This window comes from Hyaena hyaena, unplaced genomic scaffold (genome assembly GCF_003009895.1).
Source record: "Hyaena hyaena isolate Hyena2069 unplaced genomic scaffold, ASM300989v1 scaffold_476, whole genome shotgun sequence".
NCBI lineage: Eukaryota > Metazoa > Chordata > Mammalia > Carnivora > Hyaenidae > Hyaena > Hyaena hyaena.
In genome coordinates, this window is record NW_024081111.1 from 1218099 (window position 1) to 1240560 (window position 22462).

A 22462-nucleotide genomic window follows, 5' to 3' on the forward strand; every position below is an offset into this window, starting at 1 on the left:
TTTACATATTATTTTTTTCACCCATATCATCACTCTTATTTTGCCTTATCTCTACAATTTCATTAATTTTTTTCCAGTCATCTCTTAGTTGAATAACGTTATTCCATTAGATTTCTCAGGAAAAGCTCATTGTAACAGTATTCACTCTCATATATTTAAAACTTTCTGTAGTTTTTCTTTAATGTTTATTTATTTTTGAGACAGAAACAGAGTGTGAGTAGGGGAGGAGTTGAGAGAGAGGGATACACAGAATCTGAAGCAGGCTCTGGGCTCTGAGCTGTCACCACAGAGCATGACGCGGGGCTTGAACTCAACAAACTGCAAGATCATGACCTGAGCCAATCAGATGCTTAACCAACTAAGCCACCTAGGCACCCCAAGCTTTCTGTAGTCTTGATACCTGAAGGAGGGCTTGGCTTGGAATTCCTTAAGTTTCCTGAACTTTTTCCCCTGTTGCCAATTTCTGTATGATGCTTTTAATAAGTCTGATTTCAGGACGTTCTTGCCCTTTACAAACTATGTGCTCTTTTTACCTGGAGGCCCTGAGGACTTTTCTTTGTTTTGAAAGTCTGATATAATTTTACTAAGGTATGTCTCAAAAGTTCATCATTCTAGGTGAATTTTCCCAAGTAGTTGGTGGGCCCTTTCAATATATAAATTTACTTTTTCTCTAATTTCTGTTCTATGGTCCCTGGAACTTAGGAGCTCCATTCCAGTTGCTTTCTCTCAGACTCTTTTTTACCTCTTTTCAAATCTCCCATTCATTCTTTAGTTGTTTTCCTGCCTTCTTCAATGAGTCTTATTACATTTTTAAAATTTTTGTTTATTTTTTTGAGAGAGCAAGCATGAGCAGGGGGAGAGGTAGAGAGAGACAAAGGGACAGAGAGAGAGAATCCCAAGCAGGTTCTGTGCCATCAAGGCACAGCCTGATGCAAGGCTCGATCTCAAGAACCATGAGATCATGACCTGAGCCGAAACTTAAGAATCAGATGCTTAAACTGACTGAGGTACCCAGGCACCCCTTACTACATTTTAATAATAATCTATTCTCCCTTTGGCACACTGTGATTTATTCTTTCCTTATGAAATGTTTTTGTCTTAAAATTTATGTTGTGACTTCTATCAGCTGTCACTGACTTTCTTCCAATTTTTGTCCATTTCTGTAGTTTCCAAATTTCTTATTTCCCCCCAAATGAGGATATTTATTTTGCAGTGTTGTCTTACACATTCAAGCCATAGACTGAAAGAAAATATTTGCAAGTCACACTGGTGACAAAGGATTGTGCCCTGAATATATAAAAAAAACCTCAAAACTTATTAATAAAAAAAACCAAACAATCCAATTAAAAATTAGGCAAAAGATGTGCAAACACTCTACAGCAAAGATGACCTTAAAATCATCATGCTTAGTGAAACAGGCCTGACACAAAAGGACAAATATTTTGATTCTATCTATATGAGGGGCTTAGAATACACAAATTCATAGATACAAAAAGTAGAGCAGAGGGTTACCAGGGGCAGGGAGAAAGAAGAAAAAAGGAGTTACTGCTTAATGAGTACAGAGTTTTTGTTAGGCTGATGAGAGAGTTTGGGGTATGGATAGTTGTAATACTTATACAACATTGTGACTTTATTAAATGCCATGGGATTGTACATTTATGAATGGTTAAAGTAAGAAGTACCATGTTATACATGACTTACCACAATAAGACTGTTTTTAGTAGGATGGACATACCAAGTGTTGGCAGTAGGGACTCTCATACATTGCTAACTGGAATGTAAAGTGGTACACCACTTTGGATAACATTTTGACGGTTTCTTATAAAGTGAAACACACCTACCATATGACCCAGCCATTTTCCTTCTAGGTATTTACCCAAACAAAATGAAATACAGATGTGTGTGTTTTATTTGTGATAGCCGAAAACTGGAAACAAATGTTTACTGACAGACAAATGAAAAAACAAATTATGGTATATCAATACAGTAGAATACCACTCAGCAATAAAAGGTATGAAATACTGATTCATACGACATGGATGAATCTCAAAATATGCTGAGAGAAGGCAGACAGAAAGAGTGTCTACCATATAATTCCATGCATATAAAATCTAGAATATCCAAGCCAATGTATGGTGACAGAATGCAGAGCAGTAGTTGTCTGGGGAATGACAGTAACAGCTGGAGAGAGAGACTGCAAAGGTGCAGGAGTAAATTTTTGGAGGTGATGTGTATGTTACTTGACTGTGGTGATACTCTTAAGGTATATGTCAAAACTAATCACACTGTACTTTTTAACCATGTACAGTTTATTCTATGTGAATTATTCCTCAGTAAAACCGTTCAAAAAGTAAATGTGAAGAGGTAATTTTAAATTGTCTTTTACCAATCTTTAAACATAGCTAGAATGTTCCATTATTTATTCCTTTTCCAATCCCATCTTCAATGTTTGGGAACTATTAATCCGAGCTCTCAACAGTATATTAATACCCAAATAAAACAGCTTTGCCCTAACACCTCTATTTCTGAGATTATAAAATGTGTGTCTCCAAATGCAGAATCCTCATCCAGGAAAGGAATTCCAGTTGATTATCACAAATGACATACCAGCTCTTACAGTGAAAAGCAACTGATGATACCCAAAGTAAGGAGCTGCAAGAAGTTCCATGTTAAAGCGGTGAGGACACTTGAGACATATAATCTGTTAGAAGTTAATAAGAACTGCAAGGTAAAAAGTAAATGGATATTCTGTATACTCTTGAAAGATGACTTTTCGATCAAATTTATCTAGTTTCATTTAACTCTCTAACAAATGGCTACCACCACTCTCTCACATTACCCTCAGAATCTGAGAGACATTTTTCCAGTGTCTCTTAACGTTTTTCACCAAAGTAAACAGCACTGACAGAACGTGAATTCATCTGGGATCCCAGCAGCTCCAGTGAATTGTGAAATTACACTGACATTTTTCTTTATCTTAACAAATTCAAACATATTTTATGCTCTACTCCTTATTACTTACCAAACATAAAAGTGGTTATTTTAAGTAACTTGCAATCAAGTATAAAATCGAATACTCCAGGAAGACGTGTGGTGTTACCTCTGGCTCTGAGTACCCAGAAAGGCACACTGTGCTGGGGTGGGTACCTTACTCTGAATGTACAGATCTCCTCTCTACTCAGTGTGACAATTCTAACAAGTTATTAATTTCTCAGAAAACTATAGCCAAAAAATGACTGGTAACAGCAAGAAGGGAGACAACGTACAAAACAGATTCTAGAACTAAGAGCATTTATGTAGAAGCAAAGAGATATTCATCAAATCGATTTTAGGTGATCACCATATTCCACAGAATTTATATTAACACGCTACTATCACCATAAATATCTGCTCTAAGCCTGGACCAGTGCTGAGCATGTTCTATCCACTTTGGAAATAAGAGTGTGTGGGGGGGTAACTTACTTAAGGTCACTAAGTATCAAGAGTTAGGAAGGCACAGAGCACCCTCTACCATGACGTTCTACTGCCTCAGTGACTCTAAGTCTCCAAGAACATTAAATTATGTTCTATATAGTTTAAGAGATGGATAAGCAGAATAAATTCCAGAAGTGTTTCTGACAAATTAAGGTCAATTTAAAGGAAAAAACTCTAGTGTAATTTAACAAGTTCAGTTATTGGATACTTCTAACTCCCTGATGACACATAATAAATGATGATCAAACCTAATGTGCAGAGTTGGAAGACTCAGAAGTAGGATGTCTGTATGTGCTGGCTTGCCTGGGACAGTCCCGATTTGTATTAATAGGTGACCCATGTCACTTTCAAAAGTGTCCTGGTTTGGACAACAAATTCTATGGGCATCCGAACTATAAAGAGTAACTACTGAAATTCAGGAGGAGAAAGAGCTGGGTCTGCGATGTGGAACAGGTGCTGGCCCTAGAAGGAAGTGTTAATGTGGAAGAGACACATGGAGGCTAGTGAGGCAGGGCCGTGCCTACACACACAAGCTGCTCTGGGATAGCCGGGCCCAGGCCTCTGTGGCCTGTGTGGGCCTATAAAGGATAATGTTGTTGCTCTCTCTCTGATGTCTCTTCAGCCTGCCCTCACCCCTCAGTCCTTGTTATTGCCTTCAATCAGTAATATTTCCAGTAAGGTATGACTAAGATATCAGTTTTCTTCTTTTTTTTTTTTTTTTAATGTTAATTTTTGCACGTGCACGAGAGAGAGAGAGAGAGAAAGAAAGAGAAAGAGAGAATGATCAGGGGAGGAGTAGAGAGAGAGGGGGGACAGAGGATGCTAAGCAGGCTCCTTGCTGACAGAAGGGAGCCCAGTGCAGGAACGGAACCCAAGAACCGTGAGTTCATGACCTGACCCGAAGTCAAACACTCAACCAACTGAGCTGCCCAGATGCCCCAAGATCTGTTTTCTATTGGGGTCAAAAGGAAAGAATAAACGAACACCCAGACGAATGATCCATGTTTGAAGGCACCTTCTATGTACAACTGATATTTCTTAGGTGAAGCGCTGATGGACTAGCTGAAAGAACTAAGGTTTGCAAAGTCTCGGCCTGACTCAGGTCAGGAACAGGAAGGTGACAGAATGAGGAGTGTCTTCCTTTCCATGTTTCAGGCTACTTCTATTTTACGGGAAACAGATACGGGAGCACGGACTCTTCTGGGGAATCAAAGTTCTCTTTGGTGTATCAAAAAGGTTACTCCTACTTGGCATCTTCCAACAATGACTAAGGTTTGCGGCTTCCCTTCAAGGGCTGCTCCTTTGGTTAATCTGAATTGCAAGAATCTCCTTGGAAAGAGGAGCCCAATGGTAAAACACCCTTCCTTACACACACTAATTTTTGATTTGAATAATTTAAAAATCAGACTGTGTTGTATCATTCCTATGTCCTAGGAGTCCTAATCCTTGTAAAAACCCTGCCTGGCTTCACACCACCCCCTCCTCAGGTGCACCTGTGGCGGGGAGTAGAAGTAAAGGGAAACGCTTAGGCAATTTCACAATGCCTCCTTCCACCCACTTGAAAATCTCTAATTGCTGTAGGTCTTCAAAAGAAGGAAGCTCTCTTCCCTTATTTCCTGACTAATCACGAGGGAGAAAACTCAGACTGCAGCCATTTCTCAGAGATGTACCTCTGCTCTTCCAAGTTTTAGATCTCTCCTTCAGTTAAAAAAATAGATTCCCTTTCTCAGTCAACGGGGAAACCAAACTAAGAAAGTTTCAGGAGGCATTTTCCTTTCAGGAAGGGAGTTTCAAGAGACATTTGTGATTCTGCTACTGGACTCAGCTTTTCTGCGTTACCAAGACACAAGGCAAAGGAATGAGAAAGAAACACTAAAATTGGAAAGAGGAGCTGAGAGCTCTGCTAAGCATTCATGCACACCCTCTAGACTTGTGAGCTTTTTCAAGATTTTGAAGTACTGTTTGAAATTCTATCACCAAATCAGTGGTAGCCTGGTAATGACACTGATTACACAACCAAAGTTGTGACCCATTAAATGTTGGTGAAAGTTTTTTTTAAAAACACACATGAGTTCTAAAAAAGCCACCAGGCCCTTGCCTACATATGTCCACATACACATAATGGATAATAAGCTAGATGCTACCCAGTGGTACAGAAATGCTTTTTCAGTTCTGAGGACTTGGAAAAGGCATTTAGGTAACAGTAAAGACGTCCAAGTTCAGCCCTCGCTATGATAATAACTACTTTTGTGACTCTCAGCAAATCACTTAAACTTTTCAGAGTCTCAATCTCCTCACTAAAAAAAAAAGGGGGATTTGAATTCCAAGACCTTCTTGCCTAAATTCTGCAAGTCTTCTGACTGATGAAAATGCTGCTTTTTGTACATCTGGAGCTTCACATGTATAAAATTCAGCACCAGACCCCATCTCAATTGTGTCTCAGGATGCCTCAGTGAGGTCACCGAAGAGCAGGAAGGTGGCCCAGGGCTAACGGAAGAAAGGCCCGGGAGCAAGTCCAGGGGCTGCGGCTCTCCTGTGAAAACAAGGGAGGGCCAGCCTGCCGGAGGAGCTGTGCCCACTACAGTATCTATACTAGACAGATGTCCCTAGATACAGTGTGTGTTCAGTGACCTTCTAAACAGAAACATTTCAAGTAGAGAGTGGCAGAGAGGGTAAGCCACTTAAAAGTTAACAGTATATGCATTTATGAAATAGAATTCCTTACCTCAGGATGTGTCACGGAAACTTTACACTGAAGAAGACTCTCAGAACCTTTAGTCAAGGTTGAATTTTAATAAAAATATAGCCCCAAATCCCTGAGTGCTGACATTTTATCTTTTTGTCTGCTTAGCGGTAGAGAGGCAACAGGAAGGAGGGTCTGGTATAACATTAATGTTCACCGAGCAGTACATATATACCCACTGAGTACCGACTGCAAGCAAGACCCTGCGCACAGCACTATGGACTTCATGAGAGATCACCGAGTCTTCACAAGCGAGGAGGGAGCGGGCTCAGCCTAGTTCAGTAATATAGACAAGGTCACAACAGCTGCTAAACAGAGGGCCAGGCTTGAATCAAGGCCTACTCATTGCTACCAGACTGCATTGCTCAGTCCTGTAAAACTAGAAAGAGATGCTGGAAGTTGTTTTTAAAATTCTTTCTATTCTTATGTTTAGTTTTTTGGGAGAACATTTTTAAAAAAATTTTATTATGTTTATTTACTTTAAGAGAGAGAGAGAGAGAGAGACAGAGTGCAAGTGGGGGAGGAGTGGAAAGAGAGGGAGGCAGAATCCGAAGCAGGCCCTAGGTTCTGAGCTGTCAGCACAGAGCCTAACGTGGAGTGTGAGATCATGACCTGAGCCAAAGTCGGACGCTCAACTGACTGAGCCACCCAGGCGCCCCAAACATTTTTTTTAAAGTTACTACAGTTTTGCCTAAAGGTAGTAACTTCACAGTATTTATTTTCTAGGAATATATCAATTATTCTAAAGTACAAATACATTAATAGAAAACAAGTAGGTGAACACAATTTGAATATAAGCAGAGAAATGAATTGCATTCAATTACAGTATCCTCAAGCTTAAAAAATAAAAGAAACCAAACCACAAAAAAACCCAGGAGTGCCCAGGTGGCTCAGTTGGTTGAGCAACTGACTCTTGATTTCAGGTCAGATCATGATTCAGGGATTGTGAGATTGAGCCCCGTGTCAAGCTCCGAGCTGAGTGTGAAGAGCATGCATGATATTAAATTTACTTAAAAGTAGCCTTAAATCTAACTCAATTTCTGAGAATGCAACTTCCTAGGTAATTCTAGGCCAGTGATTCTTTTCGTACACTACAACTGCTTTCCTTGAAAGACATCTTATCTGTGAGATTATATACCCAAAATATATTTCCTGTGACCCCATAACCTAGTGCAGATTCCCGTTCCAACCTGTTTTTGGGAGTAAGTGTCCTCCCACACTCACTTTGCCCAGCTGCCTCGAGCTTCTTGCCATTTCCATTTGATCATCTCATACTTCTGTACCTTTTGTTTTTGTAAGTTTATTTATTTTGAGAGAGCGAGCATGCATGTACAAGTGTAGAAGGGGCAGAGAGAAGGAGAGAGTCCCAAACAGGTGCTGCCAGAGTGGAGCTGTGAGATCATGGAGATAATGACCTGAGCCGAAACCAAGAGCTGGATGCTTAAGTGACTGAGCTACCCAGGCGCCCCCATACTTCTTGTACCTTTTTGCTCACTTGACCATATTTCCAAGTTTCAGTTCTTAATGTCATCTCCTTTATGGTGCACTTCTTGGTTTTTCTAGTCACACTCAATAAAAATGAATTCCTCTTTTCTTCGTGCCCCACAGCTGCCTACGCAGACTTCCATCATAAGGATCTCTAACACTTTATTTCTAATTTGACTCTACCTCACCCAGACCCTAAAGCCCTAGGGGGTAGAACTAAGTTTTCTTTTTCTTCTCTATTATTCAGTGTACAGCATGTAATAGATTCTTAATAATTTTTTTCATTTGATATATGTTTATGAATTTTTATTCTTGGACCATTTATTATGAATTAATATAAACTGACCTTTCTCCACGTCCTCAGACTACCCACATCTGAATTAGCAAGACACTTATTTAAAAAGGCATATTCTTGCACCTCATCCCACATACATTAAGTCAGACAGTCTGGGAGTCTGGGTGCAGACTCCCTATGTCTCGAAGTAGCTGAAGTGAAACTTGAACTTCAGTTTTCTCATCTTATGTCAAATTTCTAGAGATCATTCCTCTTCACCCTAAAACTCTATATAGCATCAGTTCCAATTCTCAGGTATACAGATTAAAATGACAATGATATAGAAGAGACCAGCAGGGCATTACACTAAACTGATAAGAAAATTGATCAAGTGTCCAAATTTTTGGGCAGGTGGCATGGTATGACGGAACAAGCATTGGCTTTGGATCCAGGCTGCCAAGGGTGCTGGGTGTTGAAGCAGGCAGTGCAAGTTCTCCCGTGTCTGCAGAGATAATGCAACAAGCCTCCAACAGCTCTGCGAGGCCCCAGTGCTGCAGCACAGGGCAGGCTCCCGAAGGCTGGCTCCCTCCCTGTCTCCTCTCTTTCCACCCTTACCCCAGGTTCCTTTCCGTTGCCTAATGTTTATTTGCTTAACTACCACAGAAGGAAGGTGCTATGTTATTAGAGCTTCAGAGCTTGTTAGAGGAAGAAAAACTTCAGAGTGTAAGCTAAAAATAACAGGAGAAAAAAAATCCTTCATAAGGTGTATATGGAGGAGAACAACAATAGAGGCGGGTTTTAGTTTCAGACTTCCGAGCTTGCAACCCCTACTAGTTCTTTACTAGCCAATTATCAGAACCTCGCTTCTTACAAGAAAATGGGAATAACAGTGCTCCTTGCAGATTTTCTCTTCATTTAACATTTATATGGTGCTTATATATATGCCAAGTGCTGTACAAATAACTCATTTGATCCTCCTAACTCTGACCTAGGCATTCATTACCTCCACTTTATAAAGATGGGCATGGAGAATGGAGATTAGCCTGCTTAAAAGAATATGACCAGCCCCCAGTGGAGCCGGGGTTCGGATCTAGGCATCTGGTTGCAGAATCTAGGCTCCTAACCACTGTGCTATGGTGTCTCTGTGTGGCACAGTCAAGTCCTCGACCTACAGAAGGCACTCAGGAAGGGGAGGTTATACTGACACAAGCAGCTGGCATGGGGGGGGGTCTAGTGTGCCTAATCATCGAATAGACACTATTGATATGTAAATGACCATCCCTCGGGGTCACACCAGGCTCTGTGGCTTAATTTGTAATTGCAGCTGAATGTAATTAGTTCTCATGATGAGTTCAAATTCGATTCCATTAAATCTATTCCATGACACAGATACTTGTTATCTAATGAGGAAGATTACTGACCAATGGGAGATAAACATAAAGCCTCTATACACACCTGAAACACGGGGATGGACTCTTACCTTACCATTAGGGACCCAACTTCGTGCAGCTGGTAAACAGTTGAGATTACACACTCTATTAGGTACCCTTCTCCTTCGTTAAATTGATTCAAGGGGAAAAAGCTACTTCTTTTGGAAAGCAGGGCAGTGTGGTGGCTAGATAGAGCATGGATCTTGGAGTTAGACTTCAGTCTGAATCCCAGCTGGCCTGTTGTAAGTCGTGTGACAACTTACTTACACGGCACCTCAGTGGCCCAGCTGGCACTCCACTGCTTACAGCTGTGGTCAGTATTAACTGAGAACACATGTGATGTGCCAGCACACTGCCTGGCACAGAGCAAGCATAAGAAGTTACTATTTTAATTTTCACTGTTACTATTATTATTATTGTAACTACAAGCATTAGTTTTCCAAAGATGTGTTTAGTGAAAATTTACTTGCATTACAAATTTCATTTTTATTCTGAAGATGAACACGGAAATTATGTTCCTTACTTCAGCCAATGTTATGTCTCAAGAATGCATACAGCCTTTTCACATTCATTATTTAATTCAATCCTTGCCACAACCCTGGGAAGTAGATATAATCACACCCTATCTCACAGGTGAGCAAACACAAATTCAAAGAGGACAAGTAACTGGCCCAAGGTCAAAGATAATCAAGTATCGAAATTTTAGTCCAGGTCTTGTGACCCGAGACTCCTCCCAACCATATTTGAACTTTATAAGAGAAATAATTATCTGCTTTAAATGGTCTTATTTGTAGTGAATGTCCTAAGGAACTCAATCCACTCCATTTACCAGTCAGCAGTTGGAATTCTACTGTGAATAAAAGCTCCTCCCCTTCCCCCAATTTATTTATCATCAGCATGGATTCCTGTATTTATCCCTAAATGGTTTATAATTATTTTGGATCCATAATTATTTTGTTGATCAACTTATCTCTGATTAAGCCAAGGGCAGCCCCTTCAGACTGACCCCCGTGTCCCTGTGACATGCTCCCGGCAGGTTTTTTTTTTTCCCCCCACATAGCTCATTTTAAAATTAGAGCTTCCTTTTCTAATTTAAAGGTTATACTGTTTCAAAAGTATTTACCCAAAACTGTTTCCTAACTTTAATCATCATACTTAAATGTCTGGCACATCACCATACCCTGGATAAACCTCTTAGACACTCAAAGAAAGTGTCACAGAAAAAATACTTCTCAATCTGCTACAGGGCTAGCTAGACACAACCGTCAGCGAAATGGCAGGGAAACATAAAGGAAAAACATACAAGGCAACCCCACTCTGTTATCTTACACAGGTTGAACTTTTACTTACTAAAAACCACCCCCAAACTATTTACAACAATCACAGGCTCTCCTTTTGACCTACTGTAAGTGAAGACCCCCACAGACAAGCAGGCGGGAGGTGGTCAGGGAAAGGTGATGTGTGACTATAAGCCAAGTCACTACTTGGATAAGAAAGGCCTCCTTCGTGTGAAAGGGTTAAGAACTAGGAACACAGCATCTCTCTGAGAGCGGTGTTAGAACTGAGGTGGTGAGGCAGAACATAAACCTTCCCTTCCACTGTAAGGTCTGCTAAGATTCCAGGGCATAAAATTAATGATACAAACGATTGGGGGAAATGGGTGCCTGGGGGGCTCAGTCAGTTAAGCTCCAACTTTTGATTTCAGATTAGGTCATGACCTCATGGTTCGTGAGTTCAAGCCCCACGTCTGGCTCTCTGCTGAGAGCAGAGTCTGCTTGGGATTCTCCCCCCGCCTCTGTCTCTTTCTCGCTCTCTCTCTCAAAATAAGTAATTTTAAAAAAAGAAGGAAAATTTGACAAACAGTCCTTTGTTTCCCTAAATCTACTTATTTAAACACAGCCTGTGTTTCCAGACTCTAGATGTTTTACCATGGAAGTTACAGTTACTTCTCGTTATATAACCCACACCACGTACAACAGTTTGATGAAGAACACTCACAATAGAGTATTACAGGCAGGCTTTGGTGCAAAGGTCACAGGAATGGAGAAATCCTGTTGAGGGCACTGATAATTAGGAATGTGGAAAGGGTGAGCAGCAAGTGAAATGTTTATCTGCCCATCTCCCACACATGAGGAAGAATCGCTGTTGACACAGTGGAAGCCCAGACCAGACTAAACGCAGGGGAAACAGAAGTCTGCAGTCTTTCAAACCAGTCCTAACACCATATCTAAGAACTACGCTAATCCCCAGCCAACCTGGCAAATTAACAAAATTGGGTGTTGGTGCACTGTTTTTGTTTTATTTTTTATTTCCTATTCTTTAGATCCTCTGAGATTTTTGTTTTTAACATTTATTTTTGAGAGAGAGCACGAGCAGGCAAAGGGCAGAGAGAAAGGGAGACACAGAATCCGAAGCAGGCTCCAGGCTCTGAGCTGTCAGCACAGAGCCTGAGGCGGGGCTCTAACCAACGAACCACAAAATCATGACCTGAGCCAAAGTCAGATGCTTAACCAACTGAGCCACCCAGGTGCCCCTAGACCCTCTGAGATTTTTCACACTGTGCTCATGATACCCTATGGCTGCCCAAAGTACCCCAGGTCAGCTCTTTAAAATAAACATCCTCTCTTTCCTTCCCTAACTCTTCCCAAAGAAATCTCATTTTTCCAAATATTAGGACAGAGAGGTCTGATCATTTGAATAATTCAAGATTATTAGCCATGATGCGGAGTTTTTCAGGAGAACATTTGCATTTTGAAGTAGAAAAAGACAAAGGGATAGAACATACATTTTGGGGAAAGAAATCTCCAGTCTTCTTTGGGCCTTTTGATACCTAGTACCAAGGAGACTGGAAGTTAACACTGAGATAATCAGCCTATGCATTAAACAAGCCAACCTTCTCTTCTGTTTCTCTCACATTTCTAAGTATCCATCAAAAGCATAGGGCACTCCAACATGGGGCAAATCACCTGTCACTCCTGTACCCAACCACATAAAACATTCCCAAACCTACCAAAAAAAATAAATAAAATAAAATAAAATAAATCACTGTTTGAGGATGTTCCACATGTGGGGATAAGAAGCCAAAAAGCACAACTCAACATGTCTCATTATTTCACCCAACGCTAGTTTTCCTTAGAAGTCAAGTTTTTCCTTTTAATTTAAAATATTATCTTTTGCACAATTGTAATCTTGTATACATTACATCTTTCACTTATTATGACAAACTTTTTATGGTTTTTGAAATTGTTTTTCTTCATCAGCCATGCTTTTTTGTGTTTTGTGTTTAACAACTGCTAGCGGGTGAGTGTTCCTTTGGCCCTATAATCTAGCAGAGGTGGACGGGAGAGTGCCGGATTCCGAATGAATCAGAAAGATCTGAAAATGCCTTCTCTTGCCCACCTAATGGTTGCAGAGACAGAAAAAGAATGAAGTGGAAGATAACGGTCAGGGAAGCAAAAGGATGAGGAAGATACTTTGTATTATCTGTATAGTGGTAATTATTTCAAATTGGAGTGTATTTGCCAACAGAAAATCCCATCTAGAAACAAATCACATAATTGTCCAGATATCTGCCTCAATTTATGTAGTTCTACAATTTTTTAAAAAGTAACCTACAGTAACCACTCTAACTTTTCTTATGTTCATCAATTAATAAATAGCACAAAACCAATGCCCCAAATACATGCACTAAAAACAGTTGCTCAGGAAAAAAAATCAGATTAAACCTCACACTTTACCTTTAAGAATACGGAACCTGCTAAAAGATTTGGGTATAAAATCCTACTCATAATTATACTATTTCATCTGTTTCCAGCAATATGGTAGATGGCAATGATGAAATTATCAAACACAAGCCAAAGGCCAATGACAATACCTTGGAGAAAAATTCACCATCTGAAACTCCATGGCCACTTGACTGTGTGTTGAGCTTGTACAGAAGCAGAATTTTCAAAAGAGAACTTCCACATGGACAAAAGAGTGGAGCCCTGAGTAGACTCTGCAAGAGCAACTGCAAAAGCTGGGGAAATTCTCCTTGCCCCAAGGTATCCCTCCTGCAGTCAGCCTCTGCTAGGGGCCTCAACGTCTCTTCCCCACCCCACCCCCCTTCACAGGTACAAACGCTTTGAAATGTACCTCTTACAGCTTTCAAAGCATTCTTCTTTCACCTAAGATTTATACACATCCCTCTCCTACACCAGAAGTATTATAGAACCACCCAGACTAAGATACAAATATACAGAAGCTATATATCGATCATAGCAACTCTTATGGAATGCATATGTGCTAATTTTCCTCTTAGCTTGGCCTTCCATCTTAATTTGTTTTCACTGGCCCACTACGTTAGTAACATTTTCTACTTTACTGTGTGTCTCTTATAAGCAGATTTAAATCCTGTGTACAATGAAATAAATATTATACATATATATCTGCGTGTATATCTGCACACAGTCTGGAACACAATGTCAAGATGTGTTAGAGTTGAGTGAGCTTTTTTGTGGCCACTCTCAGCCTTTTAAGAGTTAGCTGCATCCCCATGCCCAACTTCTACTATTCGATTTAGCAACCTGTGCTGTTGTTATATACCAGCCTTTCTTGGGCAGGCATGGTTCCTGAGGAGTTGTAATATGTGCCATAAACTGAATGAAGAAAAATGAAGGGAAATTTGGATGTAGATACTTATCGGGTATGATGGTTAACTTTATGTGTCAGCTTGCCTGGGCTACAGGATGCCCAGATAGCTGTAAACCATTTTTTCTGGCTGTGTCTGTTGAGTATGTCCCCAGAGGATATAAGCATTTCAATCAGTAGACTGACTGAGTAAAGATGATTGCTCTCACTACTGCAAGGTGGGCACCACACTATCTGTTTAGTGCCTGAATAGAACAAAAGGGCAGGGGAAGGGCAAATATGCTTTTTTTTTTTTCAAGTGTAAGCCGGGACACCCATCTTCTGCTCTCAAACAATCAATGCTCCTGGTTCTCAGGCCTTCGGACTAGGACTGAGACTTATAACCAGCTTCCTGGTTCTCCAGCTTGTAGACAGCAGATCATGGGACTCTCTGGCCTCTATACTTGTGTAAGTCAGTTCCTATAATAAATACACACACACACACACACACACACGCATACACACAGATCCTAGTGGTTCCATTAGTCTGGAGAATTCTAATACATGAGTCATAATGCTTTAACTTTTAAGCTTAATTTTGTTAGCTAATTAATCCAAGATCTTCAGGATTTATGAATGATTATATTTTGATATCTGGTTTACAACTTCAATTATCAGACTCCTATGTATCACCATTCAGACAGATAAACTTGAGGGAAAAGTCAATACTTCTCTTCCACTTCCATCTTCCAAATGAATATAATAACATCACCCTAAAAAGAAAATTTTTTACTTGAATATAAATATTTGTCATCATTGGCTCAAGTAAAAACACATCAGCAGTATGAAGAAACATATTTTTTTTAAAGATTTTCATTTTGGTTTTAAAAATTAAATCTCAATCCTTAAAGTATATGTCTTTTTAATACCCTGTGTACAAAATAACAAGTACACATAGAACATCTTTGCTGCATTTACCAAAGTACAATGGTTTTCCTGAGGAAAACCAGTAGTGTGATTGAGTCCTGAGGTGAATTAGGAGCTTTTACACAGTTCACTATTTTTCATTTTATTTAAAAACAATTTTTTAATGTTTATTTTTGAGAGAGAGTGAGAGAGAGAGAGAAAGCAAGCGAGCGCAGGAGACGGGCAGAGAGAGAGGGAGACACAGAATCCGAAGCAGGCTCCAGGCTCTGAGCTGTCAGCACAGAGCCCGAAGCAGGGCTTGAACTCATGAACGGTGAGATCATGACCTGAGCCAGTCAGACGCTTAACCGACTGAGCCACCCAGGTGCCCCTAAATTGAAGTAACTGTAAACTCATCCACGAGCACTTGTAAGAAATAATTCGGAAAAATCCTAACCTGTATCCAGTTTCCTCCAATGGGAACATCTTGCAAAACTATAGAATAACATCACAATTACAATATAGACATCACTACTACTATTAAGACACAGAAAAGTTCCATCAACCCAAGGATCTCTCATATTTTCACCCTTTTACAGTGACACCCACTCCCCTCCTGCCCATCCCCTCCTCAGCCTCTGGCAAACACTAAGTTCATTCTCCATTTCTAGAATTTTAAGACTTTCTAAGATAAAATTTACCAAGCTACGAATTACATGGTGACTGAGGTAGAGTCAAAACTCTCATTCAGGCAACAGGTGAAGAGGCTTTTAGATGTATTTTAACAGCTGGGAGCCATTATACCAAAAAAAGGAAGCACCAGAAGGTAACTCCAGGGAGTTAAAGATTGAAATTGAAATCTCAGAATTTCAAACTCAGGTTTAATATGCCCTTTCGATTAAGTTTAAAGTACAGAAAATAGTTTTCAAGAACGATGTGAAAACCATAAAAAATAAATGAGACCAAATAACAGGAAGTCTCCACAAAGGCATGTTAATATCCACAGTTAGCAACTGAATGGTCTTCTTAATACCACAGTTAGATGACTTACTTTACCACTGTCAGCATTTACTTTGGTAAAGAAAAGGAAAACCTATATTTAACCCAACCACTAATAACTAGCCTTAATTCTAAAGGCTACTAAAAGTCCAAGTAAACAGACACCTGTTACATCATCAAGAGGGTCATGGTCAGAAACTGCACGAATTTTCTTTCCTGTAACTGTCCATACATTTGTAGAAAAAGAAATCCTTAATATTTTTTTACTTTCTCAAAGATGTATTTTTCAGTGATGGTCAAGGTAGTGCCTTTCACCAACAGAAAGGTTCCTCCCCCTTTAACACTCTTTACCATTGTTAATAATGATGAATACAAGTTGCTTCACAGTGCTTCTGTAACTTCTGGTTTTCCCTCCACTATAATTTTTAGACTTTTTTTATTTGTAACAAAATAAATGATATAGGTTAAAGAAAAAATACAATTCCTTAAATCCATAAAAGTATTTTTGGGGGTGCCTGGGTGGCTCAGTTAGTTAAGTGCCTGACTTCGGCTCAGGTCATGATCTCATGGTTCATGGGTTTGAGCCCCGCATAGAGCTGTGCTGACAGCTCAGAATCTGGATCCTGCTTCAGATTCTGAGTCTCCCTCTCTGCCCCTCCCCTGCTCCCACTCCATCTCCCTCTCTTTTAAAAATAAACATTAAAAATTTTTTAAAATATTTTTGGTTAAAGGAACATTAAAAGAACAATCCTAAAACCTGCAATGGGTCAAAAACAAAGCATTCCTTTCTCCTCGAATCCTCCACTTCCTTAAATACACCTTATGACATTTTATCAGAGTGCTGATCTTAATGAATATCAGAGAGAAGGGAAGTTCTGGAAAGAGCAGGTCAATTTTATATCTGTAACAAAACAAAGTTCAAAATGATGAACGAAAGACTTCAAAGACAAGCCCATTAGCATCTTTTTGATAAAAGACAACTTCATCTAGTCAATTGGACTTGACTTGCCTAGGTGGTTCTCAAACTGTAGTCTGTGTCAGAATCACCCAGAGAGCTTGTCAAGACACTGACTGCTGGCTCCATCCCCAGAGTTCAGTTCAGTAGGTCTGTGGAAGGGTCTAAAACTTTGCATTTCTAAAAAGATCCCAAGTGATGCTGATGTTGCTGGTCTGAGGAACACGTACTTTGCAAACCACTCCTTTAAGCCTAGAGACACCCAGTTTTGTTGAATTTTTTACCACAGGTCTCAAAAGGAATCTCTGCAGAAAAAATCAAGTTTGAGAAACCTAACTAATGCTTAAATTGCTAAATTGCTCTTTGAAATAATTTATCTACACAGTTCGAAGTAATTCAGTGTAGAGCTGTGTATCTATAGCTTACAATTCCAGACCCCCTGAGGTGCCTGGGTGGCTCAGTGAGGTGAGCATTTGACTTCAGCTCAGGTCATGATTTTACTTATCTTGAGTTCAAGCCCTACATTGGGCTCACTGCTCTCATTACAAAGCCTGCTTCAGATCCTCTGTCTCCCTCTCTGCTTCTCCTATGCTCGCACACTCTCTCTCCCTCTCTTTCAAAAATAAACAAAAAAAGAATTGCAAACCCTTTTTCCCTATTTCACAGAAGTGATAACCAGGTTGTGTTCCAAAATGCTTACGTAACCCTGGGAGTGTAAGAGGCTCAGGCTCCCGTATTCTCTGATTTAGTGGGAGTTCTCCCTACAAGGTGCAGGTGCTGCTTCACTGTGGTCTCTGGAAAAAGGCCATTTGTTCGTATTCCCACATCAGTCACTTTATAATATGAAAAATATAAGTAAAATTCTGATATGTTCAAATTCAACAGATCTTGGCCTCAGCCTCAAAGTCTAGAACTATTCCATGCATGCCTCACAGATTCTTGGCTAACAGGGAAACGAAATGGCACTTGTAGTCTCAAATGCCTTCTTTTAGCTGGTTTTCCACCCCCCGCCCCATCAAACCTTTTATATGTAAGTTACTAAGAGTAACGAAATCATCTCAGTATTAATTTTTAAGAAAACTTTTTCATCGTGTCAGAGGTATTAGTCATAATAAGTGTTACTTCATTGTTAGTAATGAAATAAATGAACAAGGGAAAATGATGTTCAAAGGGCACTGGCAAGTTGAAAACTCATTTCCAAAAAACGGACAAATGACTATACAAAGAAATTAAAACCAGTAAAATGCTAGGTGCTTAAAGTAGAAATGCTAATAATATATGTGGTCCCTGCTCTCGCGGAGTTTTATTTACTTACTACCTTGCAAGGAAGATGAACAAAAAGACAGTGTTAAGTGTGAAGAACATTATGAAGAAATTCAGATTGCTATGGGAAACAGAGACTAGCCTATCAGGAGGGTAGAAAAGGACGAATCAAGAGAAGCTTCTTGACCTCCTTCAAGCTTAGAACTGAAGGATGAGTAAGAGTGAGCCAGACAATGAGGGAGAAGAAACAAGTCACAGACAGAAGAAAAGAACAGAGCGTTCCCATATGACTCAAACACACAAGACCTGGAAGAGCGGGAAAAGAAGCTGGAATGACAGGCGGGCAGGACCAGAGCGTGCAGAGCTCTATACACTAGCAATGGGAAACAGGAAGATAACACGGTCATAGCATGCATCTTAAAGAACTTTCTCTCTAGTGCAGATATTGGCCTGAAGGGGGTGATGGGTCAGGAGGCACAAGATGCAATGCTGCAGGGGTGGAGAGGAGCGGCAGCAGCATGGGTGGAGAAGGTACAGTGAATCTTAATTGTCTGACACACAGGTAACTTAATTTATAGGGACCTCAGTTTCATCATTAATGAAGCAGGATTAGAATCTTCCCTGTATATCTCCTCAAAGTTACTAAGGTGAACAAAAAAAATCACACACCTAAATAATCTTGTTTATACATTTTACTTATACACTACTTATTTCTTCTCCAAAGCTCTTAACTCTATTTCAATTTCTGGCTAAAAGCCCACATATCTTTGTGTTGACTTTTTGTTTTTTAACTTGCCTCACGGCACATATAATAGGCAGTAAAGAATGTCTGCATTAGAATAAGGAGAATTCAGCAAAGTTGGTGGAAAAAAGCAACTGTGGGTCTTAGCAAAGATCAAATCTAACAAAATGTAACTTTTAAAAGGATACAATAAAAAATCCAACTAGTTATCTAGACATAAATCTAAAAAAAGATCTACAAGAACTTTACAGAGGAAACTTAAAGAAAAAGACCTAAATAAATGTAGAAAAAGCAAAATTAAGTCTATCCTTCCCAAATGAAACCAATGAATTCCAAAAAAAATTTCCAGAGGATTTTTTCACAGAACTTGACAAGGTAATCTGAAAGAATATAATACAGAAACCACAAAAATATAACGTTGAATGAAAATAACAAATTGTGGATATTCCAATCAGTAATACTTATAAACATATAAAATAATATTATACGTTGCCATGGATTCATACATACAGAATAACAGTATAACAACACACATGAGAATGATGATATCAATTTTAACCAATAAATTCAGAATAGATAACGAAATGGGAAAAAAACAAATTCAGAGAGGCAAAAATTAGAGTTTGTAATCTTTTATTTCTTACGCTGAATGGATTCAGGGCTGTTTATTATACTATTCCCTAGTCTTTAAAAAATTCTTTTTGTAGGTCTTAAATATTCCATAAAAAACAAAAAAGCTTTTTTAAAAACCCACAAAAAGACAAAAAAAAGAATGGCTTTTGAGAACCATGTTATTACATGACCTAGCATAGCAGTTCCCAACACCAGTCCAATAGCTACTAGACACCATCTGAAGTATTTGTTAAAAACACGGATTACGAGGCTGTGCCAGAATCGGAATGTCTGGGAGGGGAGCCATGAGATTCAAATGCACAGCCTCATTTGGGAACCCTTGGTAACCACAAACTATTAATAACTAATCCATCAATCTGACAATTAGATATTTAAGTGCTTAAGATTGCCTAATTACTTTCCAACTGATGCAAACTGTCTAGAATGTGGATTTTAATTTAAGGGCAAAATCATACAAATTTTAAAGCATATTATACCGCCAAAAAAGGTCATATATGTAAAAACTAGGAATATCTTCTAAAGTAATAGTATCTAATGATTGTATAGCAGAATATAATTCCTTCATATCCTCCACAGGGAGCAAAATTCCACCAGAGATGATAAAAGCTGTTATCCTTAAAAATAAAGTGTACAAGTCATTAGCAACTGCACTTAAAGATGTATCTCCCTCAAGTATGCAGACAGCAACCCCACGTTTCTTTCCTTTCTGAATTTTATTCCCCTGTAATAAAATCACAGCGAAGTTTATCTACAGAAATGCAGAGAACCAATGAGAAACATAAAAAAAGAAAACCATTCATAGAGTTGTCAGTATTGCTATGACAACTGTGCCTTGCTCCGAAGACATAAAATTAACTAGAGAGGACTAAATTTTTAGAGTGCACAAAACCTTCACGGGCTACACATTTCCCTCTAATATTTAAAAATCACAACTACGCCTGGGGGGCTCAGTCAGTTAAGCATCGACTCTTGGTTTCAGCTCGGGTCATGATCTTGCAGTTCGTTTGAGCCCTGTATCAGGTTCTGCGCTGGCAGTGCGGAGCCTGCTTGGCATTCTAGCTCTCTGTCCCTCCCACGTGCGCTCTCTCCCTCTCAAAATAAATAAACGAACTTTCGCAAAAAAATGAAAATAAAAACCACAACTAAAAGCACAAAAAGGGATTATTTTCCTATTTTAAGGAATGCATCAATACAAAAGAATTCACTTACCGGGACTTTCTACTCGCTTATAGTGGTAGGGATTGATGCACACCTCCTTCTGCTTGGAACCAAAAGGAAACTCACAGCATTCCAGTGGTTTTAGTTCATGGTGGCTCTGAAGATCAGGCCAGCGCCAGACTCGGCAGTAAATGACATGAGGCAGTCCCTTTCGGTGGGAAACTTGCAGTCTGCCATCCAGAGAGCGAGGGATGGTGACACAGTTACTTGGCTGCCCTGGGCAGCTCAAGGCCTTTTCCAGTTCCTCCATGGCACCTTTCTTTTTCTTCAGTTTTTTCACCAAAGCATCAACAGCTTTCTCTGCCCATTTTTCTTCTTCGTCACCCTGTTTCCACCCAAGAAGTCTCTTCACAGCTGGACTTGTGAAGGAAAATAAACTTGTCACGTTCATAATGACTGCACTAGTTACACACTCCTTGTATACGGGGGACTACAGGAGTCTCCAAATGCAAAAGCACAAACGGAAGAGATTTCACTTTACTGACATAGGATTCTCTTTAGCTTCTTGGTCTTGAGGTCCCAAAAGTAGAAATTACCATTCCTAGTGTTTTAAAAAGTAATCCAAAATCAGCACCTAGAAGAGAAAAAAAGGGAAACAATGTTTAAAATAATCACTACTACAAAACCACAATTCACTGAATAATTACTATGGGCCAGGTACTATTTTAAGTACTTTTATGTATTACAATATATTATGGATTGAATTATGTCCCCTCTAGAATTCATGCTGAAGCCATAACCCCCACAGCAACTGTATTTGGAGATGGAGCCTCTAAGGAAGTAACTAAGGTTAAAGGAGGTTATGAGAGCGGGGCCATGACCCGGTAAGACTGGGGGCTCTACAAGAGGAAGGCCTCTACCACCTTGCACACACACTGAGGAAAGGCTAAGTGAGGACACAGAGAACAGCACTCACAAGCCTGGGGCAGCGCTCTCACCAGAAACCAAACTGACTGGACCCTTGATCTTGGTATTCCGGCCTCCAGAACTGTGAAGAATAAATTTCTGCTGTTTTAAGCCGCCCAGTCTGCGGTATTTAGTTGTGGCGGCCCAAGCTGACTAACACTCGGTGTTTTTAAATAGTCTTTACAGTGCGGTAATATAGTTGCTGCCATCTTACAGAGACACAGTTTATTTTTTTAATTAAAAAAAAAATTTTTTTTTTTTTGCATCTTGACATTTTTAATGATTGAAATCTTTTAAGTACACACAAAACCAATGGGAACTCTTGGCTAAGAAGGTAAAAATTCAGTATAAAAGTTCAGTATAAAAATTCAGTATAGTAGTTCCTTCACTGAAGGGTCAACATAAGAACAACCTATGAGCTTATCACTTGGAACAATTTTACAGATGAAAATATAAAAGCACTGTGCTGCTTTTACTACTCTAACTTCTTTTTTTAAATCTCTTCTAATTTTTCAAGTTTAATTATTTATTTATTTACTTTTAATTTTTTTAAGTTTATTGTCAAGTTGGTTTCCATATAACAGTCAGTGCTCATCCCAACAAGTGCCCTCCTCCATGCCCATCACCCCTCTTCCCCTCTCCCCTTCTCCCATCAGCCCTCAGTCTGCTCTCAGCATTCAAGAGTCTCTCATGGTTTGCCTCCCTCCCTCTAATGTTTATTTATTTTGAGAGAGAGAGAGAGAGAAAGAAAGAGAGAAAGGGTAGAGGGGGAGAGAATCTTTTTTTTTTTTTAATAGTTTATTGTCAAGTTAGTTTCCATATAACA

The 22462-nt window shown here is 39.5% G+C and overlaps 1 protein-coding gene across 5 annotated transcripts in view; it reads right to left on the bottom strand.

Annotated features, from left to right (window-relative positions):
* SMAD1 (SMAD family member 1) overlaps positions 1–22462 on the bottom strand; it is a 77689-nt gene that overhangs the window by 24036 nt on the left and 31191 nt on the right. For all 5 annotated transcript variants that reach the window (XM_039254315.1, XM_039254317.1, XM_039254320.1 and 2 more), the window contains one exon: positions 20722–21304. In XM_039254315.1, the coding sequence (XP_039110246.1) occupies positions 20722–21121 (400 nt within the window). In that variant the 5' untranslated portion in view covers positions 21122–21304. The remainder of the gene's footprint in view (positions 1–20721; positions 21305–22462) is intronic.